Raw genomic sequence first — 27,392 nt, 5'->3', positions numbered from 1 at the left:
TGAGCTGCCGGCTAAACCACAACACCAAGGCAGCTAAACCAAAACCCACCTGTACCCTTTTGGGTCCTTGAAATACCCTCTCCTGAGGTAGTCTATGCCAAGGATGCATGGAGCCTCTGGCCCAGTCACAAATGGGTGCTTTTGCCACTCATTCCTGGTTAGGCTCACTTTGGCCTCCAATACAGTTATAGTTCTTGGGATCCCCTTGTTCCTCCAGCAATGCTGATGGGTTCTGCCCCTATATAGTTTGATGGCATTAAGGTGCACTGTGCGCCAGTGTCCACTAAAGCTTTATACTCCTGTGGGTCTGACATGCCAGGCCATCAGATCCACAGAGTCCGGTAAGCCCGGTTATCCATTTCCTCCACCTGGCTTGAGGCAGGGCCCCTCTAGTCTTGATCATGCAATTCACAACTCACTTCCTGTAAATGTGAATCAATAGTCTCTCTATTAACCTGAGAAATAATAACAGCACTTCTGCTCCTCTGTCTGGGGACCTGCTCACTGGAAATTGGAGCAGCAACTTTCCTGGAAGAGCCTCCCTGAGTGACTGTTCTTCCTTGCAGTTCACGTACCCGTGCATCTAGGGTCAAGGTAGGCTTACCATCCCACCTCATCATGTCCTCTCTGTGGTCACACAGGGAGAACCATAGGGTGGCCCGTGGTGTGTATCCTCTCCTTTGAGCCAAAGGACGCTTATTCCTAACAGCTGAGACATTACTCTGTAGAGGTGGGGAACAAGACACATCTTCTTTGAGTTGCTGGATCTCTCGGGATAGTTTCTCCACAGCAGAGATGAGCAAGGAACAGATATTTGCTTTGTAATCCCGGAGTCTATCCAATCACCTCCACCACTGGTGGTGCCTCGTCCTCTCTCCAGTACATTACTGCCAATGAGTTTGCATACGAGGATGGTGCGCTCCATACAAACTTCCGCCACATGGGTCGTGTGCACTCAGCTTCATCTGGATCTTTGGAGGACCGTTGATCGTCCAGGTCACCATAAAGCACCTCAAGCACAGCTAATTCCCTTAGATACTGGATGCCTTTCTCCATAGTTGTCCTTTTTCCTGAGCGATATGTATCCCTTTAAAGAAGATGTTACCTTTCCTTCACTCCAGACAGGAGTTGCCTCCAGAGGCTGAGGACTTCTGTCCCTTTTCCAATTGATTTTTCAGTGCCCCTTTCTGGGGAAGAGGATCTCAGTTGTTTGGCTTCTTTTCCCTCTAGTTCCAGGCTACTGGCCCCATTATCCCAGCATCGGAGCAGCCAGGTGACAATGTGCTCACCTGAACGACGGTTGAAATCGTTTTGCATATCTCGCAACTCACTCAAGGACAGGGATCGGGTGGTCTCCATTTCATTTATGACTTCTTCCTCTTCTCCTTGTGACGGCCCTGCTTCTTCATCATCCCATTCTAAATGCGTTGACATCCACGTAGAATATTTTGTCTTGTATATGGGGGTGACTGATACTGGCACGGGTTGATTCTCTGAGCCAGCTCCAGGACTGCTCTTGGGGGTTTGAGTAGCCACAGTGCTTGTCCTGGGGGTTGGAGTGGACACAGTACCAGTCACTTTGCCTTTCAATACAGAGACATTCTCTTCCCCTTGGGAGCACTGAATACTGTTGAGCAGGGATCGGTATGTATGGGCCAGGCCCCAGCACGTTGCAGTTCTGTGTCTCTGGAGTTCCCAGCGTAACAACATACTTTCTCCAAATATTCTACTAGTTTTTCAGGATTCTGCACTTGTTCGGGGGTGAAACTCCAAAGCACTGGGGGTGCCCACTGCCCTAGGTGTTTGCCTATGCTATCCCACATGCCCTGCCACTCGTAACTATGAAGTCTTGGGGCAGATTTCTGGGTGATATTCTTAAGTTGCTTAGTCAAAACCAAAACAACATGCCCAGAAACTAACAATAAGTGCACCTTAACCACCCAAGGATGTTCAAGATACAAAAACGTTGTTGTAACAAAGGCCAAGACGTCATAGAACAAAGTTGCAAAGGTACTATTCTGTATTTCCTCCATATAAAATCTCTCAGAGGAGGAGGTATAATTGCTAATTGCCTCAACAAGGTGGTATCCGAAGTACAGTAACAGTTTCAGCCAAAACCCCAAATACCAGAGAAAGCTGAAAACAAGTGTTTGTATAACAAATCTTGTAGGCAAAACGTTACTAATCACAGCAGAACACAGCAGACTCAACAAACCAACACCGATTTTTAACACCAACTGCAAAAAGGCCAACATGGTGCTGTGACCAGCAGCTGTTATTATCTCCAACCCTCAAGCCCCACATTGGGCACCAAAAGAGACTGTTGCGATTTAGCCAGCAACTCAACCCCACACAATTGCTCACTCACTCCCCCACCAGTGGGACAGGGGAGAGAATCAGAAGGGTAAAGCTCACAGGTTGAGATAAGAGCAGTTTAATAACTAAAATAATAATAAAAAAAAAAAAACAACAAAAAGCAGTGGCAAGGAAATCAATGAGAGGCATAAAACCTGGGGAAAAGGGATAAACCACCAACACAAACCACACATGACACAGCCACTCATCATCTACCAACTCAACACCACACCTCCCCAAGCTGCAACTGCTTCCATTAATATACTGGTCATGGCATCACATGGTATGGAATGAACATGCCATTGGCCAGTCGGGGTCAGCTTCCCTGGCTGTGGCCCCGCCCCTCCCAGCCTCCTGCCGACACAGCAGAGTGTGGGAAGCTGTAAAGGTCTCTGACCACCACAGGCACTACAGTGAAGAGAATTAACTCCTTCTCAGCCAAAACCAGCTCAGGCATCGATCACCTCTCTAGGAAGCTTGTTCTAGCGTTTGACTACACTCTTGGTAAAGAAATATTTCCTAATGTCATGTCTCAACTTCCCCTGATGCAGCTTTGATGCAGTTTCTCAAGCTATTTTCACAACAAACATGAATTAATATATTGCTAAAATGCATAAATATTTTAATTACATGTAATTACCTTTTGAAGTAAATTATTTAATGCAGCATGTGATATTAATGGATTACAACAAAACAACCTACTTTTCCTTAAAAAGATACTTCCATTTATTTTAAGGGAAGTGTTGAAAATATTGTTACATTCTCAGTACTTATTTTTATTTTTGAAGAAACATAGGATTTGGAGCCAAAGATCAGCCTTAAATAGCTGTGAAAGGGAATAATAATTTAACCTCATATATTTATGCTATCTTGATTACTTGTTCTTGTATTAGAATCTTGTACATCTGTGTAGATACAGAAGAGGTGTATAAATATTCAGTCATGTATATTTGTTTTCACTCATGATGTAGGAGTACAAAGTCTGCATATATAATCCATCAACTTGTTTCATACCTATCTATCGTTCTTTTACACTTTTTCACATCTATGTTTTTTCCCATCACAAATTTGAATGCTACCTCTTTTTTTTTTTTCCAGTTTAAACATAGTGCCCAGTCTTGCCTGCAATGAACTTTTTCAAGAAATGATATACCATGTTCTGGTAAATGAAATTTTGTGTTTGAAGTTGGTTGTCCGATTGTACTGTATCTTTATACAGTTATACACACAAAGACACTTTTAAATCTCTGATTATCAGAATAAAATTGTTAGTAGTAGCATATATGTCAAATACCAGAAATATCAGTATCTTATATGAACTAAGTTGATGGTTCACCTAAGAAATCTAATAGTCTTATGTTACTAAGTTTTCACTGTCAGGTATTCACCTCAAAAACCTAATTGTCACAACTCATTGCTGCATTTGGTGGGCACAGGCCAGTCTCCTCACCAAACCCCATGACTGAGATGCATCAATAGCTACTGAGCAGTGTCTTCCCCATAATCTCTTCTGTTCCTTCTCTGAAGATAAGTAGAGAAAATGGACTTTTCCCCAATCAGCAGAAACTTTAAAGATTTCACTTATAACTGGGAGATTGAGTTGGTTAAAAAAATCTATTAAAGAAGAATATTAGGTGATATTGTCTGGCTTTCTTGGTTTTTTGAGGGGGTGTGGGTTAAATCACACGATGCTTTGTTGAGAAGAATTACAGAAGGCTTCTCCCAATTTAGCCTCTCAATTTTTACTTAGTATAGAGGCATCCTATACGTCATGTTTCTAAACGGCACTCTTAAAATTACTCTCACTACTAAATTCTTAAATAATGCAAGTGCTCCAACATGAGATATGAGATTATTTTGCAGCTGAAAAATTTTTAGATCGGTCTCTTTCAAACTTTTTCTCATGCCTGTAAAGAGGTGAACGCTTATTTTATAGAACTGCAGAAACTTGCTGACACTTAAAGAGTGGCAATTTGCAACTGGTTTAAGAGTTGGTAATAGAAAAATGAAAAAATCAGTTGGAGTACCTACACTAAATGTTGCCTGATACTGAGAAGCTATGGTCTAATGGTTTGAACAGAGGGGGTAAATTTGAGGAAGATAGATTACTTGTGCTGTGAGGTATGTTGATGCAGAAGCAATCTTGATGATCTGAATACAGGTCAGCATAGACAGGTTCAACCTTTTCCAGCAGAAAATTCATTTGTGTGTCCTGACTCTTCATCAGCATTTTTTCCTAGCTGGTAGCTATTTGGACAGGAACACTCACCTGGATTTTTTTGCTGAGGAACAGAGCTGAAGAAAGGAGGAGCCATGTAAAGATGGGGGAATGCAAGAGCAATATCAGAGCCCTGCTGACAGTGGTACACTGTTCTTGCCTAAGGTTAAGTGAAAGTCAGGCTTTAATTCTTTCTACTGTAGTTTAATAAGTTCTTCTGCAGGAAAAGCAACTGTAAACTGTGCTGGTTGTGGTTGGGATAGAGTTAATTCTCTTCACTGTAGTACCTGTGGTGGTCAGCTTCCCATGCTCTGCCATTTGGGCAAAAAGCCAGGAGGGGTGGGGCCACAACCAAGACAGCTGACCCAAACTGGCCAGTGGGATATTCATTCCATATCATGTGACACCATGACCAGTATATTAAATGGGGCAATTAAGATGCAGGGAAGGCAGTTGTGGTGGTTCTGTCATGAGGTTTGTTTTGGTTGTTCATTCTCCCTTTCCTCCTGACCTGGGTTTCACCTCTTTTATTATTATTTTCCTTTTAATTACATTAGTAATTGAAATAATAGCAACAACAATAGTAAACAGTTCTTCTCTCAACCCATGAGCTTTACCCTTTTGATTCTCTCCCCCATCCTGCTGGTGGGGGAGTGAGCAAGTGGCTGTGTGGGGCTGAGTTGCCAGCTAAACCACAACAGTCTCTTTTGGGGCCCAGTGTGGGGCGTGAGAGTTTGATGGTGGTTGTGCCTGTGTGATAATGTATTTAAGAAGGGGGAAAAATGGCTGCACAGCAGCAGTTGCAGCTGGGAGAGAGCAGTGAGAATATGTGAGAGAGACAACTCTGCGGACACCAAGGTCAGGGAAGAAGGAGGGGGGGGGAGGTGCTCCAGGCACCAGAGCAGAGTATCCCCTTGTGCTGGTTTTGGCTGAGAAGGGGTTAATTCTCCTCACCGTGGGGGGTCAGCTACCTTTCCAGCTTTCCGAGCTCTGCCGAATGGCGGGGGGCTGGGAGGGGCAGGGGTGGCTGACCCCGACTGGCCAATGGCATGTTCATTCCATACCATGTGACACCGTGACCAGTATATTAAGGGGGGGCAGTTTGTGGCTCCGGAGCGGTGCGGTGTTGGGTCGGCAGGTGGTGAGTAGCTGCGTTGCATGCGCTTTGTTTTGGTGGTTCGTTTCCCCCCCCTCCCAGGGCTTTGCGCCTCTCGTTGTTCTCCTTTACATTGCGTTTCTGTTGTTGTTTCTTTTAATTATTAAACTGTTCTTATCCCAACCCACGAGCATTACCCTTCTGATTCTCTCCCCCATCTACCGGTGGGGGAGTGAGCGAGTGGCTGTGTGGGGCTGAGCTGCCAGCTAAACCATGACACCCCTGCAGCCTGTGGTGAAGACCATGGTGCAGCAGGCTGTCCCCCTGTAGCCCATGGAGGTCCATGGTGGAGCAGATATCAACCTGCAGCCTGTGGAGGACCCTGTGCTGGAGCAGGTGCATGTGTGTGAAGGAGGGTGTGACCCTGTGGGAAGCCTGTACTGTAGCAGGCTCCTGGCAGGACCTGTGAACCTGTGGAGAGAGCAGCCCATGCTGGAGCAGGTTTGCTGGCAGGCCTTGTGATCCCATGGGGGACCCATGCTGGAGCAATCTGTTCCTGAAGACATACACCCCATGGAAAGGTGTCATGCTGGAGCAGTTAGTGAAGAACTGTAGCCTGTGGGAAGGACTTGTTGTAAGGGGCCTCAGATAAGAATGCAATCAAGGACGTAATTTTTGCAAGTGTGATTGGCACATCCTCAAAGGTTGCAAACCAACCTAGCAGCAGATGCCAGTTGGAACCAAGATAAAGGGAACTAAGGACATCTCCACCTAGATAAGAGTCAGAACATCAGTTGAAACGGACACATCTTCCAACACACTGTGAATGAATATGTATAACTATTATGGGAAATCTAATGCATATGTATATAACTGAGCAATATAAACTTTGTCTGTTGTGACTTGTGGCATGCACGCCAGGAGGTATTATCCCCTGTGCATCCGGTGCCATAATAAAGAATGCCTGCTTCTTAATACTACATTCATATTAAGGAGTTTTATTCCCACTTTCAGTGACAGACTCATGTTGGAGAAGTTTGTGGAGGACTGTCTCCCATGGGAGGAACCCCATGCTGGATCAGGGGAAGAGTGTGGGGAGTCCTCCCCCTGAGGAGGAGAGAGTGGCAGAAACAATGTGTGATGAACTGACCACAATCCCCATACCACATCCCCCTGCACCGCTCAGGGGGAGGAGGTAGAGAAAATTGGAAGTGAAGTTAAGCGTGGGGGGAAGGTTTTTTTAAGATTTCATTTTATTTCTCATTACCCTACTCTGATTTGATTGTTAATAAATTAAACTAATTTCCCCAAGTCGAGTCTGTTTTGCCCGTGATGGTCATTAGTGAGTGACCTCTCTCTGTCCTTACCTCGACCTGCGAGCCTTTCATCATATTTTCTCTTCCCTGCCCATTTGAGGAGGGGGAGTGATGGAACGGCTTTGGTGGGCACCTGGTGTCCAGCCAGGGTCAACCCACCACAGTACCGTGATATTTTTTTTTTCTAGTAATCAAGCCTGTAAAGCACTCAAGCTTTAAACCTAACCAAATGCCATAAGCAAAGCCTTTTGAAAGTAGTAAATTGCAATTCATTGGCTCCACTGGGCTCCGATCAGGTCCCCCAAGAGCTGCATTCATCTAATCATCTGCCTTGCCTATAAAATCACCACTGAGCAACGAATTGCAAATCTCCACTGCTATCAAAACACAGTTATCAGAGAAAAATTAAATTTGTCTGAAATCGTGCAAGTTTGTAGTTTTTAGGTACATTCTATGGCTATACAGAAGAGTCAGTATTGCTGAATTTTATTAATCTCTCTTTGAATTCCTTTTCTGCTACCAAGTAGGAAGTTGCATCAATATTTAAAAAAATAACAGCAAGGCACATAAATTGGATCTGTAAGTATATATGGCTAACCTTGAAGTGAAGGACTTCAGTATCAATCTGAAATCAAATGAAGATTTCTGGTGGTCTGATAAACTTTTTTTTTTTTTTTTTTTAAATTTAATTGCTTTTAATCTGAATCAGAATGAAACCATTAAGCTGAAAGATTCCCAGGTGCAGCACTGCTCATAATTCAGGCAGGGAAAAAGAGTTTTCAGATCTTCAGCCTCTGCCTCCTCCCAGACTGACCAGTCTCAGGCTTCAGCAGGTTACCTAGCTAAGTTAGTGAAAGTTCATTAAGCTTGATATGTTTTAAATGAAAAAAGAATAGCAAATTTTGTTGAAATTTTCACCTGAGAAAGTGTCACAGGCTTCTACTTAGTAATATTTCTGCCCTTCATCCTCAGCACTTGAAGTGTGGGAGATGCTGTTAGTACTCCACAGTAGTGGGGTGAGCCACGAAAGGGACTGTTTTAGCCTTGCAAGATTCCTCGTTTGTGTTTACTTAACAGAAGCTAAAAGCTGTCAGAGCTGAAATAGAGGGGAATAAAGAATAAAAATCAACAATTTCAGGAATATAGTTTATCTTTTAAAAAACCAAAACATAATCCCAACCTTTTGCCTTCCTAAAGCTTTGAAAACTGAAGCATGTTCAGATGAGGAAAACACAACTGCAGAAGTAACCTGTGTTTGCTAATGGAAAACTGGCTGATGTGAAGAAGTGACATTTCACTAGTAATTTTAATCCATTTGTAGTAGTGTGATCGCAGAGGTAGGTTATGGTAAACTCTCAGGTTGGAAATTTTAAAAGAAAAGAATTGCTGCATTTTGTATAATCTTTCACATTATACATCCAGAGGCCAGAACTCATAAATCATATACGCAGAGTTATATCTAAGCCAAAATCACGGAAGCACTCCACAATAGATTTGCAACATTTAAACAGAATTTGTTCCATGGAGGATGTTGAATGCAATATTTCTTGATAAATTATAAGGAATTTCATATTTAATTTGCATGCCTTTTTCCCAGAAGCAGCATGTTTTCCTCTAGGGAAGGGGTGTTTGTATGTTTAAGAGAAAGACAGATGGGCAGAATGAAAATGGATAGCTGGGAAGAAGGGGATATCCTTACTTTTAGGTTGTGAAAAAAATGGTGATGATTTTTCAGGAAGTTTTCAAGCACAGACACCTGTGCAGTCACAAAAAGAATTTGGGTTCCCTGAAGGAAACCTTCCCTCCTTCTTCCTCCTGTCCTTTCCAACACATTTTGGTAATTATCTGCAAGTTGCAGATGTTTTCAGGCATGTCTAGCTTTGCTGTCTCTTACTAAAAGAATAATAGAGTTGCACAGCACGAGAAAGATGGCATGCCCTATGAGAATCAAATTCTAACATAGATAATACCAAGTTTAGTACTTGTTACAGTATGTTGTAATAAAGTTTTAAATTACTGTTATTTCTACTAAGATTGTTTTGTTCTGTATAGGGCATTGATTTCTCAGGTGAACTGATAATCCATGAAGCAAAAGAAATAAAGCTGTGTTTGAAGGTGAGAGGAAAAAAATGTTAGAGTATTAATTTCACTGAGCATCTGCTAATCAGTCAAAATATTTAACTAGAGAGAAGGCAAGTTTTCCATGGAAAGCTTGTGAAATTTTTCTACAGTTCTTGATTCTCTGAATGTGTAGAGTGAAATCATGTCTCAGGTGCATCAGGTTTGATTTTGAAGGCCTTCCACTTTATAACATGGCTGATAAGTATTTGTGACCGAATTTCATGAAGCTTTACTGATACTTTTTGCTCTTTTCTTTTTTGATAAAAATAATCAGATTTTCATGATCTTTCTGGAAACAGAAAAATGTGATCTTAAGCAAAGCCCTGACTGCTCTGCAGCCTTCAGTCACAGCACCCAGTGCCTTTGAGATGCTGTTCACTCTGCTGTGTGGTTTATGAGACCACTGAAAACTTCTGCTGGGTCAATCTGGGTATACCGTAAGGATAATCATATATCAAAATGCACTGATTCAAGGACATTGAGGCAGTTGTGTCAATGGGCAGCAACCAGGAAATAATAAAGCAAGCAAATCTGAAAGACTTGTTACACTGTTATATATACAGCAAATTATTCAGCAAAGTAACTAAAAGGGCTGAAGCTTCCTTCATTAAGACCCAGTTTTCTCTGTGTTGGATATATAAAGTGGAAAATAAAATGCCTGTTAGAATTGTGCCTTATGTTATTAAACTTGGTACAAACATTGATTAATTAATACTAAGAAGTTCTTTATTGCTTCTTGGGTAGGCACTCATTTTGAACAGACTGTTCATCCTACCCAGGGCAGCCTATAGCAATAAATAAACCACCAAAGCTTCAGCACCATGTTTCAGAGCTGTAAAAAGCACCATTATTACCGTAAGTTTTGAAAGTGCAGTAGATAAACTATGAGTGAAAAGATCACTGAGTGGGCTATGAATCCAACTAGTTTTATTTGAAAATGCCAAAGTAATAATTAGTGTGATTTTTAAATTATTTCTGTATAAAACGATTCTTTAAAATGTAAAAAATATATGTCTTAAAACTATCTTTTTATACTTTTTCATACTTGAAGACTTTTTTCACCTAGAGATATTAAACCTCTGAGTCATTTACAAACGTTGAAAAATTTCAGGAATAAATCAGTGCAGGCTACTGTGCTGACCTCTATCTTCAGTTAATGGCAACTAGTAGTTACTTTAGTGAGCGAACTTCAGAGGAACAGTAAGCTCTGTAGCTGTTTGCTATGAGGAGAAAAGTGCGAACGTCAGTTCTTGCTTCTCATTATGAACTCTGAAAGATGTTGTTACCCCCAGGCTCTTTTTTTGCCTCATTCTTGAAAATTTTGTGTCATAGGCCTATCTCTTTCTTGCTTTTTGTCAACATTTTATAATACCTTATATAAATCTGGAACTCTGAGATTGTAAATTTTAAATTTATAACTGTTCTCATTGGGGGTGGGGGGTGGGAAGTAGCAAAAGCAAATAGATAATGCTAAAAATAGTTTAAAACAAAGGGCTATCTCTGTGTCTCAATAGCAGCTCCTTCACCATCTTGTGAAGCTTTTCAGCTTGCTCTTGGTTACATGAATAGTAGAATGTTCTGAACCGGTAGGCAAGGAACACATTGTACTACTTTCTCTGCACAGGTCACAGAAGGGCAATACAGGGAGTCACATCTAGTTTTCTCTCACCTGAAAGAAAAATATCACATAACATGCCCAACAGAACGGCATTTGGAAACATTTTCCTAAAAGAAAATATCCAATTGATTTCTAAATGAAAAATGAATCAATATAATAAGACTTTTTCTTCCTAACTAATCAGATCATACTGTATTGTGGGCTAAAATCAAAATACAAAACTGATACAATCTCATAGTCCTTAGCATTCAATCTTCTTATATTACTGAAGCCCTAACTTTACCATAACTTTTTCTGACATTCAACATCAGGAACTCCAGTGTGTTTTGCATAATCACAGTGCATAACAATCCTTTAAACTGTGGATTACTGTAGGATAAAATGAGCTGGTTCAGTATAATATTTTATGTTGGTTGGGTGGCTGGTTTTTGTGTGGCTTTAGTTTGCCTTCATTACATACCTACTCACTGTGCTGGTTAAACAAAGGCCAATCTGAAATCAGGCAATGCTTTGTTTAAGAGTAAGCCTCAGATAAACGTACATCTCTTGTGATTATTTCCTAGCTGTTTTCCACTAATTTTCAAGATTCCTTGGAGAAGACTATTCTTTCAAAACAGCTTTGTGAAATATTTTGGTCAATAGCATTGTAAAATGTTGTGGTAATTGTACCTATAGATCATAGTAGCAGTGATATATATTAGTGGTTCCTTCTGTATGGTTGTTGTGGTTTAGCCCCAGCTGGCAACTCAGCCCCATACAGCCGCTCGCTCGCTCCCCCACCGATGGGATGGGGGAGAGAATCAGAAGGGTAAAAGTGAGAAAGCTCGTGGGTTGAGATAAGAACAGTTTAATAATTAAAATAAAACAACAATAATAACAACAATAATAATGATGCAATGAAAAGGAAAATAACGAGAGAGAGGTGAAACCCGCAGTGGGGGGGAAGGGGGAATGAACAACCAAAACAAACAACACGTGAAGCAGCTGCACACCACCCAACACCACCAGTCCCTGAGCCGCAACCACTCCCCCCCGCGCACCGACTCCCCCAGTTAATATACTGGTCATGACGTCATATGATATGGAATATCCCATTGTCCAATTGGGGTCAGCTGTCTTGGCTGTGGCCCCTCCCCTCCCCGCTTCTTGCCCACGTGGCAGAGCATGGGAAGCTGGAAAGGTCCCTAACTACTATAGGCACTACTTAACAACAACTAAAGCATAAATGTGCCATCAGCACTACACTGGCTACAGTGAAGAGAATTAACTCTATCCCAGCCAAAACCAGCACAATGGTAATTCTAGATTACTGAAAAGGAATCTAGCACAGCAATAAGCCTATTATATGAATTAAAAAAAATGAGAAATATGGAAGTTTGTGCAAGTGTACAGATATGGTGAATACCATCACATGTTAAGCAAAAATACATAGAGTCTGGATAAAACTGAACATTTATAACAATTAGCATTCACATTTATTGTAAGACTGAAAATGTGTAAGACAAATCACATTGGGGTATATGGAGACTTACTTGAAAAGTCTGTTTTATGCAATTTCTGAGTACCAGTTAAAGGTACCTTGCCATCTTCTTTCTCAAATGATAGTCAAGCCTGATAGGTTTACCTTGCAATAAAGAATTTTAAAACTGGGAATTCTCATGCCACTCTCCCTTTAGTGTGTGTTACAGTTAATTATTTATGTTCTCAGACCAGCAATTTGTAATCTGAGAAGTATTTTCAGGGATAAATTTGAAACAAAGGGGATTTATGAGCCTGGATCATCGCAAGAATACAAGAAGCAACCTCTGAAATATAATGTAATCCATATGCTCTGTGAAAGTCTAGCAAAAACTACACCTGTGATTCTGAAATGTTTTGTGGCCAGTTAAACTATTATTATTGTTGATTGCCATGAACTTTTACCAAGATGAGGGTGTTTGTCACATGCCAAGAGGCTTGTGCTAGAGTGATGCAAGTGGCCTGGAAGTCAGTGCTGGAGTGCTGTGCTGGTGGCATGTACACTGCCTGGGGCCCCACTGCAACAGAGGGCTGGAACAGGCAGATAGTTGTGGAGCCATTGACACCTCCAGTCTTCTAGAAAGTCTAGTGAGTCCATGGGGAACAGTTGTTGACTGGTTTCTGTGCCTCTCCAGATCAAGCTTAGCTGAACAGATCATGCTGCCTTGCTTACCGTGAATGTAAGAATAGAATATTTTCAGCTGGAAGGGACCTACAACAATCATCTAGTCCAACTGCCTGACCACTTCAGTACTGTATTGTATCGTGTTTTTAAATCCACCTACCTAGAGTGTATTTGTTGCTCAAGATGATCTTACTGCAGTTGTTACTCTAGATTTCTACAAAACCTCCCTTTAGTGATAACTTTGCCTACCAGTTGATCCCACCTTTCCTTTAACATCCTTTCCTGGCTGTTAGTGTTAGTGCTTGTGGTTCACATGGGCAGGTATCACACCCTGAAGCTAAGGGAAGCACAGAAGGAGGGCTGACAGCTTTTTTTTTTTTTTTTCCCCCTCCTTCCCTAGGCAGAGCGCTACATGTGTGTGCCCCTTCACTGACTCTATCTCTTAATGTGGTAGATCATTTACCAGTGCTCTAGATTCAGGATATATCCATGCTTTCAAAAAAAGAAAAAAGTTTTGGCTCCTTAGAGTCTCATGTCATGCTCCTCCTTCTCTCCTCTACTGCTGTAATGAGTTCAGTCTCATTAATGGGCGCACCCCTCTTCTTCCAATCATCTTTGTTCCATACTGCTCGCTGCCGATGGCAGAGCCCTCCTAAGATTACCAGGAAATATCAAATCTCTCATCTGCTTCCATTTTCAGAAACCAGCTTCTCTTACCAATGTCTTCATGATAAAATTAGTCGCAATGTCACTCTTGCTTTGTGTTTTACTGGATTGGGCAAGGGAAGAACAGGACGAATCACTTCTATTTACACTATTTTGTGTCAGAACTGAAAATAGCTTTCTTGTACGATACCACAGGATCTTTGACTTGGCAAATATCAGGGCAGAAATGAAGTTAAATAGCTGTCGGTGGAGGTGGCAATGCTTCCTACCAGCTCATCAAGTGGGTGGAACTAGCTGAAGACTGTCTGCATTTGACTATGTAGTTTTCCTGTGTAGATGAAAAGCACAATACCTACTTCAGTAAATAATGTTTGTAAAGCATCTTTGTAGATACTGATATCAAGGCAACCAGAGCCACTATTTGCAAAACAGAACTAAAGGTTTTTGAACAGAGAACTGTGGATCACATCTTTCTCCCCCTCTTCTTCCATGTAACTTAGCAAGTCTGTGAGTTTACTTAGAGGTTTTTTCCCACACTTTTGCTTAACTAGTATAAATTGGTTTAATATTCATATGGAAAGAAGGATTTGAAATTGTATAGGACTGACAGAAAAAAACCCTCTTCTTAAGTTCACAACAAAGCATCCTGCTGTCTGTTGTCACACTCAGGCAAGACTTTTTTTTTTTTTTTAATGTGTCCAAATGGAATTATATAGAATAGTTCAGTTGGAAGGGACTTACAAAGATCACCTAGTCCAACTGCCCGACCACTTCAGGGCTGATCAAATATTAAAGCGTGTTATTAAGGGCAATGTCCAAATGCCTCTTAAACACTGACAGGCGTGGGGCATCAACCACCTCTCTAGGAAGCCTGTTCCAGTGTTTGACCACCCTCTCAGCAAAGAAATGTTTCCTAATGTCAAGTCTAAACCTCCCCTGGTGCACCTTTGAACCATTCCCACATGTCCTGTCACTGGACACCGGGGAGAAGAGCTCAGCACATCCCTCTCCACTTCCCCTCCTCAGGAAGCTGTAGAGAGCAATGAGGCCTCCTTTTCTCCAAACTAGACAAACCCAGAGTCCTCAGCCGCTTCTCATAGGACATACCTTCCAGCCCTGTCACGAGCTTTGTTGCCCTCCCCTGGACGCATTCAAGTACCTTAACATCCTTCTTAAATTGTGGGGGCCCAGAACTGCACACAGTACTCAAGGTGAGGCCGCACCAACGTTAAATACAGCTGGATAATCACCTCTTTTGACCGGCTGGTTATACTGTGTTTAATGCACCCCGGGATGCTGTTTGCCCTCTTGGCTGCAAGGGCACACTGCTGACTCATATTGAGCCTGCTGTCAACCAGCACCCCCAGATTCCTCTCTGCAGGGCTGCTCTCCAGCCACTCTAGATCCCTCTGAAAGGCCTCTTGTCCATCAAGAGAGTCAACAGCACCTCCCAGTTTGATATTGTCATGGTTTTAGCTGGGATAGAGTTAATTTTCTTCACTGCAGCTGGCATAGTGCTGTGCTTTGGACTTAGTATGAAAACAGTGTTGCTAACACACCGATGTTTTGGTTGTTGCTGGGTAGCGCTTGTACTAGTCAAGGACTCTTCTAGCTTCCCATGCTCTGCCGGGTGCACAAGAAGCCGGGAGGGGCAGGGCCACAGCTGAGAGAGCGGATTCAAACTGGCCAGAGGGATATTCCATATCATGTAATGTCATGCCCAGTATGTTAACTGGGAGGAGCTGGCCGGGGGAGGGAAGCAGCAATCGCGGCTCAGGGATGGGAAGTGTCGGTCGGCAGGTGGTGATCGATTGTATCGTTTGTGATTTTGGCTTTTTTTCCCCTTTTTCCCTTTTCCTTTTTATCATATTATCATTATTGTTATTATAATAATAATAATTATAATAATTATTTTATTGTAATTATTAAACTGTTCTTACCTCAACCCACAAGTTTTTTTGTGCTTTTGCTCTTCCGATTCTCTCCCCCATCCCACAGGGGTGGGGGGAGTGAGTGAGCGGCTGCGTGGTGTTTAGTTGCCGACTGTGGCTGAACCACGACAAGTATCATCAGCAAACTTGCTAATGGTGCACTCAACTCCTGCATCCAGATCGTTGATAAAAATATTGAAATGAACCAGCCCTTCTTGTTAGTTGGAATAACGTTGGCTAGCTTGCAGTCAGCAGGGACCTCACCAGACTCCCAAGACCTTTGGTAGATGATCAAGAGGGGTCCTGCTGTAACACCCGCTAGCTCCTTCAGTACTCTGGGATGAATCCCATCAGGCCCCATGGACTTATGAACATTCAGCTGATCCCTTGCAATTTTAGCTTCCACAAATGGAAAGTTACTGCTCCCACAGTCGTGGTCCTCCAACTCAGAGCACCATGCAGCCCAATGTCTATCAGTATTATTAAAGACTGAGGCAAAAAAAGCATTGAATGCCTCCACTTTTTCTTCATCACTATTTGTCAGGTGACCGTCTTCAACAAATATCCGTCCAATGTTTTCTGTGGACCTTCTCTTGCCATTCTGTGATTCTGTGATTCTGTGATACTGAATGAGTCAAAACAATGAGAGTTTTCTTAGCATTAAAAAAATGTTTAAGCATCCTCATATATGTTGTAACTCTATACAAAAGGATATTATAATTACTAACCTCATTTGGGCAAAACTGAAACCAAGTTTAAGTACTGTAATTAATTTGTATAGAACCAAAAATGTACTTGAGGTGAAAAAACGGTGTGATAGAGACCACACAACAGCAACCGTTCTGTTTCTTCCTTTTTTTAGGTTTTACTGGGACTTAATCATGCTCGTTATGATGGTTGGAAACCTTGTCATTATACCAGTTGGAATCACATTCTTCACAGAACAAACAACACCACCATGGATTATTTTCAATGTGGCATCAGACACTGTTTTTCTATTGGACTTGATCATGAATTTTAGAACTGGGACTGTAAATGAAGACAGCTCTGAAATAATACTGGATCCTAAAATTATTAAGATGAATTACTTAAAAAGCTGGTTTGTTGTTGACTTTATCTCATCAATACCAGTGGATTATATCTTTCTCATTGTAGAAAAAGGAATGGATTCGGAGGTTTACAAGACAGCAAGAGCACTTCGTATTGTGAGATTTACAAAAATCCTCAGCCTGTTACGTTTATTACGCCTTTCAAGACTGATTAGATACATACACCAGTGGGAAGAGGTAAGATATATACGGTTATAACATTATTTGCTAAGATCTTATTCCTACAAAATCTATTCAGGTCTCTCCAAAGAGCTACACACAAACCAGAATGGAATAAAGAGTTTTTACTCCCCAGTTAGTGTCATTACATACAGGTGCTAGTAGAAAAGCCTTATTGGAAAAAAGCACAAAGGAGTAACCATCTTCTGTCTGCTAACCACAGAGACCAAAAATATGCTTGGGACCATCAGCACAATGACCATGGACGCGCTCCTTCTGAGAATATTAGAAATTTTAGCAACCACCTAAAACTGCATTTGAGTTTGGTGACTAGCACTTAGACTTATGAAGTTAATACTCTTGTAATTACAGAAAACTTAAAATACATGTTCATATTTTTCTATTTCAGGAGAGATTGAAATCATTTATAGTTGAGTAGATTTCCTAGAACACTTGTTGTTTGAAGGCTGTAGGCTGAATATATTGAATGCAGACTTTCTTCATAAAAAATGGGTAGTTCAAGTTTTGAGTAATTTTCTTCTAAACTGTCAACTCTACTGTTTCCCCATGTGACCTTATGCTGCCTGCCAATTTGGCATGGTGACGTTCCCAGGAAATTATGGCATTCCATAATTTGGCATGCTCATGTCTAGGAAGTGTTTAATGCTTTGGCACATAGCACCATGATTCAGTAATTTTGTTTCTTTCCTGTCTCTGTTTCTGTAGTTCTAAATATCATAATATGTTTTAAAAGGAAGCGCTAAAACCATACGAAAATAATTGCTGTTTTCTAACTCTTTCTTGCAGCAAGTGTAATGAGAATTATTTTGTAAAGCCTTTTCACAGAAACACTGTTAAAATAGATTTGCATAAATTTAACTATTTTAGTAAATATTTATTTAATTTAATGAATATTGAAAAATTATTTGGTACCATTTCTGGTGCTTTTTCTGCTGGTTATCTCCCTTTTAAAGTATTATGTTCACTTTCCAGTTTAATAGAAACCTAAATACAAGGCCATGTCACAAATAATGTCAGATTATATTTAAAAATGGCATGATGCTGGATGATACTAAGTATCAAAGTCTAATAAGTTTACGGTTGTTTCTCAAAACCCTTCTGAAATAGGTAATTATTTTTATTACTGTATTTTGCGAATTCTACTTCTTTTTGGCTCCCTGTAATGCAGTGTAACTATATTTTTGACACAGAAATATAACACTGCAGTTTTGTACTCAGTTAAGCTAAGGCAAATGATTAAGCATATCTTGCAGTTTTACCATAAAGCTGTGCTTTTGTCTCCGTGTTTTACAGAGAGACAACCTTCTGAAATGTGTTCAATGACATTATTTTCTGGAAGCTTGAGTTAGTAGCTTGCCACTATAAAGCCCTACTAAGCAGAGACATTAATACTTTTTCCCCCCCTCCCATCTGTTGTCAAAAATAAATCAGATATTCTAAATTAAATGTAGTTGAATTGAGCACTAAGTGGGACTAGAAGTGACCAGAAGATGTGGTCCAAACCAGCAATAGCTGATGTTTGGCTCATGTAATCTATAGCTAATGGCTGCTAATGTCTCCAGGCTGCTTGATTGCAACTTCGCCTTTGATTCCACTGGTAAAACTTGCAAAATATTTCTCGTATGATGCTTTATTTGGCAAGTATTGAAAAATAAGTAGAGCCCATCTTTTTGTGTTTGATAACACATTATAGAGCCCCCTGGATGTGCTCAGGAAGGTGAAAGAGGATCTGAAATATTTTTTTTTTGCTTTTGAGCCTGCAATAAAGCAGCAAGAAGCTTGTTGGCTGCTTTTAAAAAAAGTGTTCTGATGACTGTGAGAACATGTGGGAACAGTGATTAATATGTAGACTGAATCAAGTTTTGATAAATCCCAAAATGAAATGTGTGCATATTTGGCTTTTGTTATCACAGTAGTTGATTATTATTTTGAATGTAGGGTGTGAAACTGTTCTGCATGGTGATTCATTACCACTTTGGAGAAATTGTATGTTATAGCACTGTAATGTTTTAAAACAACAAAACTGGCTAGGGATGAACTTTGCTGAATTAGGAAACAATAGTTGGATGATCCCATAGGGGTAGTCAGTGAGACCTTTGCTGCTGATATTAATCTTTTCTGCACTGTGTGTGTTTGCACATGCACAACAGGGAGCAACTATTAACTAATTTTTATGATACAGAACTAGTGCCTGTTTGTGTGTGGTTAGAAGGATTTAATAGTTTTTGCATATGGGCTAACATGTTGGTTTTAAATGTGGTGCAGATAAATTTGAAATGCTATGCATTTGGATCCAGAATAATGAGCATTATGTCAAAAATATTGAGAGGACAGTCAGCAAACTCATTCTTCATAAACTGCCAAGAGGATACTTCCTAGAAAACTGATTAATGAACAAACCAGGGTGTATAATAAGGCTTTTATCCCACTGAGATGTTTATACATCCTCAAACAGAAAAGACAGGTTGAAATTGTATGAGCTTTTCCTTTTTTAGTACCACATACCTGGACTTCAGTTCGTTAGTATACTGAACTTTAAGATGAGTAGGCAAAAATTTAAAAGATTTTTATATGATACTAGTGAAACATGGTTCCTTTTCTTTATTTATTCTCACATAATTTAAATCAATTAAATCAGGATCAAGCTGCTAACAGCCACAGAGTAATATCAAGGTAAATAATGTATGCATTGTAAAAGCTTTCTCCTTAACTATTATTAGGGAACAGAGCTATAGCCTGTGGTGCAATATACATGAAATCTGACTGATATATTAATATAAATCTCATGATAAAAGTTTATTCAAATGAATGACTCAGTGGAAATGAGAAAAAAAAAACACTTAAACAAGGGGACAGGAGATATGCTGGCAGGAATGGATTTACTGAATTTGCAAATTCACATTGTCCTAAAAATGGTTTTAGCTACAATAACTAATACGCAAGTATTTACAACCCAGATGTTGAAAAATATATCATATACATAGTTAAACAAAATGATATATCATGCAAGAAAAATATTGTTATTTAAATTGCTGATTGCAGAAAATATACCTCTGCAATAATTTCTTACAGTGGGCTTGTTTTGGATTTATTTATTTTTTTAGCATAGGTTCCTAAAAATACCAAACAGGAAGTACTGGACCTAATTCTTAATTACTTTAAGTTTATTAAAATCAGAGAATACAGTATGAGAGTGTTGTGGTTTAGTCCCATGGCAGCAACTAAGCACCACACAGCCGCTCACTCACTCCCCCACAGTGGGATGGGGGAGAGAATCAGAAGGGTAAGAGTGAGAAAACTCATGGGTGGAGATAAAGACAGTTTAATAGGTAAAGCAAAACAGTAATAGTAATAGTAATAATAACAATAATAATATAATGAAAAAGAAAAGCAAAAGCTGCACATGCAAGCAAAACAAATCAAGCAATTCATTCACTCTTTCCCATGGGAAGGCAGGTGTTCAGCCATCTCCAGGAAAGCAGGGCTCCATCAAGTGTAACGGTTACTTGGGAAGACAAACGCCATTGTTATCCTGAAAAGCAGGTTTTTTCCCCGGTGTGCAAAACACCAAATGACACCCAGAGCAGAGGTATTTTATTTAATTCATTTTTGCTCAAAGATGGGTGCTAGGTGGTAACCCCACAAAGCTAGCACCCTGCACCGAGAAACTACAAGCATTTATACAGTTAAATGTGTCAATCACAGCTAATATTGACACGTCTCAGCTAATAATTGGTTAATTCCTTTCTCGCTTCTATGTAAAGGTACAGCTCACTTTTAATTTACCACACATGCTCAGAGAGTGAGGGGCATATTTGAGAGGGGGGTGTTTCTGGCCTATGGCTGTGATTTTTAGTATTATAATGAGGATAGTTCACCTAAAGGACACTTTTGTTTTAGTTCTTATCTACAGCCCTTGATAGTTCTCCTTGACTATACACTTTATCACCCTGTCCTAGGTGTCTTCTGAGGCGGGATGTTTGCTTTGATCAGTCTCTAAGCTCTCCTTAAGGATATAGTCATAAAACAAGTGCTTCCCTATCTCTCAGTTCCCTCCTCTGGCCATCAAATTCTGTTTTGCCAAGCTCACATGGTTCATTGTTATGGCTTAGCGGAAAACTCCATTTTCTTCAGGATACCACCATCACTCCGAACATCCCCCCACCTCTTCTTGTTCTCCCAGCTGTATATACTGAGCATGACATCATATGGTATGGAATATCCCTTTGGTCAGTTTGGATCAGCTGCCTTGGCTGTGACCCCCCCCCTTCTGGCTTCTTGTGCCCCTAGCAGAGCATGGGAAGCTGGAAAAGTCCTTGACTAGTATAAGCACTACTTAGCAACAACTAAAACATCAGTGTGCCATCAACACTATTCTCATACCAAATCCAAAACACACTATACCAGCTACAGTGAGGAAAATTAACTCTACCCCAGCCAAAACCAGTACAGAGAGAACCAATAACATATTCCTGATATGATCAGAAAGTGAATGTGCAGAGAACTAGACAGTAGTTAACTTCAAACCAAAGCCATAGGAAAAAATATGTTTGAATAATATAAAATAATTATAGAATATGGAACAATCAAATTCATAATTCTTTTTTGTAAGATACTTCTAAAAGAGATTGAGACTGCTTAAGCTACTGACCCCTGAACATTTTACATAGGTTTGCATGCAACTGTTGTTATTCTTAGTTACCAATGCTCATATATAACTGAACAATTAAAATAAGAAAATAAACAAAAATATGAACAATTAGGAATAAATGCATTGTTACAATCAACTAATTTACACTCTTAAATATGAATTCTTATTTTTTTTGTTTTGGTTAAGAGATGTCAAATGATATGCCGCTTTGCTTTACATATGCTTATGATATAAATTTACTGATTGTTTCAAACAACAGTATTTTCTAAAAGCTGCTTAAAAAACAGACTTTAATAGCTTTGCTTAAAGCTATTCTAATCACAGGACAAGATCTAGTAGATGTATGAATAAAGAAAAGTGGTACTTCTAAAACTGTACCCTAAGTCTTTCTCATTCTGAGATGCCTGATTATTTAGAATTAGAACAAATTTTTAAGTGACTGAAAGCTTATTGCAAGATGTGCAAAAAAGGTTATGTTCTGCAAAAAATTATCTATCAAAATATACAATAACTGTAAATTGCGACCATGTCTTATTTTGTTTGACTTGTACCGTAATCTGGTTTTCAATTTGCCGTACTTTTTGAAGACTCATGAACCTAAAGAAGCTTTGAAATCCATTCTATTGCTAAAGCTCAAGCGTTTAATGAAACATATTCCCAGAACTTGATGACACCAAGCTGAGTGGTGCAGTTGACACACCTGAGGGACAGGGATGCCATCCAGACTTGTTCTCTAGACCCTTCACCAGCTTCAGTGAAGCTTTGGATGCACTCCAACAACTCAATGTCCCTATTGTAGTGAGGGGCCCAAAACTGAACACCGTATTCAAGGTGAGGCCTCATCAGCATCGAGTACAGGGGGTCGGTCGCTTCATTAGTCCTGCTGGCCACACGATTTCTGATACAAGCCAGGATGCTCTTGGCCTTCTTGGCCACCTGGGCACACTGCCAGCTCAGATTCATCTGGCTGTTGACCAACACCACCAGGTCCTTTTCTGCCAGGCAGCTTTCCAGCCATTCTTCCCCAAGCATTGCATGGGGTTGTTATGACCCCAGTGCAGGACCCGGCACTTGGCCTTGTTGAACCTCATACAATTGGCCTTGGCCCACCGATCCAGCCTGTCCAGGTCCCTCTGTAGAGCCTCCCTACCCTCAAGCAGATCGACACTCCTGCCCAACTGGGTGTTGTCTGCAAACTTACTGAGGGCGCACTCGATCCCCTCATCCAGATCAGTGATAAAGATATTAAACAGAACTGGCCCCAATACTGAGCCCTGGGGAACACCTCTCGTGACCGGCCGCCAACTGGATTTAGCTCCATTCACCACAGCTCTTTTGGCCCAGCCAGCCAGCCAGTTAGTTTTTTATCCAGCAAAGAGTACACCCATCCAAGCCATGAGCCTCCAGCTTCTCTAGGAGGGTTCTGTGGGAGACAGTGTCAAAGGCTTTACTAAAGTCCAGGCAGACAACACCCACAGCCTTTCCCTCATCCACTAAGCGGTTTACCTTGTCATAGAAGGAGATCAGGTTAGCCAAGCAGGACTCATGCTGACTGGGCCTGATCCCCTGGTTGTCCTGCACATGCCATGTGATGGCATTCAAGATGTATCACTCCATAACCTTCCCCAGTATTGAGATCAGGCTGACTGGCCTGTAGTTCCCCGGATCCTCCTTCCGGCCCTTCTTGTAGAGAGGCCTCACATTTGCTAACCTCCAGTCAACTGGGACCTCCCTGGTTAGCCAGGACTGCTGATAAATGACAGAAAGTGGCTTAGTGAGCACTTCCGCCAGCTCCCTCAGTACCCTTGGGTGGATCCCATCCGGCCCCATAGACTTGTGAGTGTGTCTAAGTGGTGTAGCAGGTCACTAACCATTTCCCCTTGGATTATGGGGTCTTCATTCTGCTCCCCGTCTCTGTCTTCCATCTCAGGGGGCGGGGTACCCCAAGAACAATTGGTCTTACCATTAAAGATGGAGGCAAAGAAGGCATTAATTACCTCAGCCTTTTCCTCATCCTTTGTCACTAATTTTCCCCCTGCATCAAATAAAGTATGGAGATTCTCCTTAGCTCTCCTTTTGTTGTTAATGTATTTATAGAAAGATTTTTTTATTGTCTTTTAGGGCAGTAGCCATAATAATTTCTATTTGGGCTTTGGCCTTCTAATTTTCTCCCTGCATAACCTCACAACATCTTTGTAGTCCTCCTGAGTTGCTGGCCCCTTCTTCCAAAGATTATAAATGCTTTTTTTTTTTTCCCCCTGAGTTCCAGTCAAAGCTCTCTGTTCAGCCAGGCCGGTCTTCTTCCCCGCTGGCTTGTCTTTTGGCTCATAGGGATGGCCTGCTCCTGCACCTTTAAGATTTCCTTCTTGAAGAATGTCCAGCCTTCCTGGACTCCTTTGCCCTTCAGGACTGCCTCCCAAGGGACTCTCCCAACCAGGCCCTTAAACAGGCCAAAATCTGCGCTCCAGAAGTTCAAGGTAGCAGTTCTGCTAACCCCCCTCCTTACTTCTCCAATAATCGAAAAGTCTATTATCTCATGATCACTGTGCCCAAGATGGCCTCCAACCATCACATCACCCACAATTCCTCTGTTCACAAAAAACATGTCCAGCGGGTCACCTTCCCTAGTTGGCTCACTCACCAGCTGTATCAGGATATTATCTTCCACACACTCCAGGATCCTCCTAGACTGTTTCCTCTCCTCTGTATTGTATTTCCAGCAGACATCTGGTATGTTGAAGTCCCCATGAGAATAAGGGCTAGCGATCGTGAGACTTCTCTCAGCTGCTTATAGAATATTTCATCTGTCTCTTCATCCTGGTTGGGTGGTCTATAACAGATTCCCATCGTGATATCTGCCTTTTTGGCCTTTCTCCTGATTCTTACCCATAAACACTCGACCCTTTCATCACCGTCATCAAGCTCTAGACAGTCAAAATGCTCCCTAACATAGAGGGCTACCCCACCTCCTCTCCTTCCTTGCCTATCCCTTCTGAAGAGCTTATAGCCATCTATTGCAGCACTCCAGTTGTGTGAGTCATCCCACCATGTCTCTGTGTCTGCAGCTATATCATAGTTTTCCAGCTGCACAATGGCTTCCAACTCCTGTTTGTTGCCCATGCTATGTGCATTGGTGTAGATGCACTTCAGCTGGGCTTTTGATCCTGCCACCTTTTTTGGGGTAGAAGCCCTAATTCCTACATGACTATTCTCAGGCACTTCTGTGGTTTCTAACACATCAACAGTAGCAGATGAAGAATGATTAAGTAGGATTCTACCTCTTCACAGTGTTTTTCATGGCAGATCAAGTATTTGTACTTGAAAAACAGTTATGTATTCTGTGTTATGTGATTTGAAAGAATTGCCATAGATTTCTTGGATATGGGAAGAAGAGTTCATTAGCTCACTAGTGTTGGTTGATGAACACTACTATGTAGGTAGAACAAAATCAATTATAACAACTCTTAAACATATAGAGACTTATCAAAATTATCACCTGATTTGGTCCATTACTAGACTTTCAATCTTCTACTTGCTATGTCTAGTTTAGAAAAAATATTTCTACCAATGAATAAAGCACATTTTTATAAGCCTTTTATCCTTAAGCACTCAATGTGAAGTTTTATGATAACGCATAGAAAAGCATGTCTCTGTAAGAGCTTGGTGACTTAATCTACCTCCTGGTTGAAAGTGTGATGAGATAAACTATCAGTAACTGAAAAATGATAAAAGGTGGTCTAACACTGACACAGATCTGCTGCCTCGATAACTAATCAGTATAAGAACAAACAATGAGCCAAAATTGCTCAGAAAAAATGGAGAGGTATATTTTAAAAGGTATGGTAAAATCTGCACTCCTTCAGAACAATGCCTGACATGGCATATCTTTCATTTTAGGCAGTTCTTCAAAATATATTTCTACCCTAAATAACAGCTTTGTAATTCACAATGCTCTCTTTGCTGGCATGTAAAAATACTGTGGTCTTAACTTAGCCTGTTAGCCATGCTAAGTGCACCAGCATCAGAAAAGGCTGCTATTCTACCTGTTGTAAGTTAATGTTTCTTTCACTGTTTACAATTTCTTCCACTGAAATTGAGTTCCAAATGCAGTTTCTATTGTATTGTAATCTCTTCTGTGACCTTGGGTGATTTTGCCTGTAGCATGTGCCGTCACCAACTTTTTGTGTTTGGTTGGTTGTTTTTTTTTCCCCAAAATGACATATTTTCGGGGTTCCTGATTTGCCATATCTTTCTTTGATTCCTTGAAGTAGTGAGGTATGACCTATCTGAAAGTAGAATTCCAAATCTGAGATTTCTTAAATCAGTAGACAGCTGAAGATTCCCCTTTCTTCACAGTTGTTTGTTTGCTGTGGAGTGTTTGGCATATAAAAATGCATCATAAGATACAAGGTTATATTGTCCTATCTCACCCAATTCCTAGACAGTCAGCACTTTTTAAATTGGGAACCAGTTGGGGTTTGGCATTCTCAGGGTAATGCACGTTGGCTTATAACCTTGACATAGTTGACAGCATTCCAGAATGATATTTAATATATACCAATGCTTACATTTCATTGTTGTCAGTGATTTCCCTGGTGCTATAGCACCATTCTTCAAGAAAGTGTTACAAACTCACTTTGTTCTATGTCTCTTAGGTATGTCATCAATAAGAGGTTATAAGAATCATAGAATCATTAAGGCTGGAAAAGACTTCTAAGAACAAGTCCAATGATCAACCCAACAATACCATGCTGCCTAAACCATGCCCCAAAGTGCAATGTCTACATGTTTTTTGAACACCTCCAGGGATGGTGATGCCACCACCTCTCTGGGCAGCCTGTTCCAATGCCTGACCACTCTTGCAGTAAAGAAATTTTTCCTAATATCCAACATCCCTTGATGCAGCTTGAGGCCATTTCCTCTCATCCTATTGCTAGCAGCTTGGGAGAACAGACCAACACCCACCTCACTGCAACCTCCTTTCAGGTAGCTGTAAGAGAGTGATAAGGTCTCCCCTCAGCCTCCTCTTCTCCAGGCTAAACAACGCCACTTCCCTCAACCTCTCCTCATAAGACCTGTTCTCAAGACCCTTCACCAGCTTTGTTGCCCTTCTCTGGACACACTCCAGCAACTCAATGTCCCTATTGTAGTGAGGGGCCCAAAACTGAACACAATATTCAAGGTGTGGCCTCACCAGTACAGAGTACAGGGGCACGATCACTACCCTACTCCTGCTGGCCACACGATTCCTGATTCAAGCCAGGATGCTGTTGGCTGCCTTGGCCACCTGGGCAAACTGCTGGTTCATATTCAGCCAGCTGTTAACCAATACCCCTCTGCAGTGGCCAAAGAAGAACACTAAAATGTTCCTTTTCTTTGTAATGTAGATTAACTGTCACACATCCTTGATGCAGCAGTATTCACGTCTGTATCCTTTTATCCTGTTGATTCCTTAAGATCAATGAGGTTGCAGGAATCTCTATACCAAATAGGAAGCAACTCTTTAAGAACTTTAATAGGCTGGGCAAGCCCTTTTTGATGGTCTGTGTCGTGGTTCAGCCCCAGTTGGCAACTAAACACCACGCAGCCGCTTGCTCACTCCCCCCACTCCTGTGGGATGGGGGAGATAATCGGAATAACAAAAGCAAAAAAAAAACTTGTGCATTGAGGTAAGAACAGTTTTATAATTAAAATAAAATTATAATGATGATAATGATGATTATAGTCATAACAATAACGATAATATAATGCAAAGGAAAAGGGGAAAAGGGGAAAAAACAGCAAACAAATTATATAACCGCTGACCACCCGCTGACCAATGCTGCCAGTCCCCAAGCCACGATCGCTGCTTCCCTCCCCCGGGCAGCCCCTCCCAGTTAACATACTGGGCATGACGTTACATGATATGGAATATCCCTTTGGCCAGTTTGAATCCGCTCTCTTAGATGTGCCCCCTCCCCTCCCAGCTTCTTGTGCACCTGGCAGAGC

General features: G+C 41.1%; 1 protein-coding gene across 1 annotated transcript in view; it reads left to right on the top strand.

The window, feature by feature from the left end:
• The window catches only part of LOC142049882 (potassium/sodium hyperpolarization-activated cyclic nucleotide-gated channel 1-like), a 307,027-nt gene that overhangs the window by 26,692 nt on the left and 252,943 nt on the right, over positions 1 to 27,392 (top strand). The window contains exon 2 of the mRNA XM_075078045.1: positions 16,327 to 16,750. Coding sequence (XP_074934146.1) covers positions 16,327 to 16,750 — 424 coding nt within the window. The remainder of the gene's footprint in view (positions 1 to 16,326; positions 16,751 to 27,392) is intronic.

The sequence above is a fragment of the Phalacrocorax aristotelis genome, chromosome W (genome assembly GCF_949628215.1).
Source record: "Phalacrocorax aristotelis chromosome W, bGulAri2.1, whole genome shotgun sequence".
Taxonomy (NCBI): Eukaryota; Metazoa; Chordata; class Aves; order Suliformes; family Phalacrocoracidae; genus Phalacrocorax; species Phalacrocorax aristotelis.
This window is presented reverse-complemented; position numbering and strand designations above follow the sequence as displayed.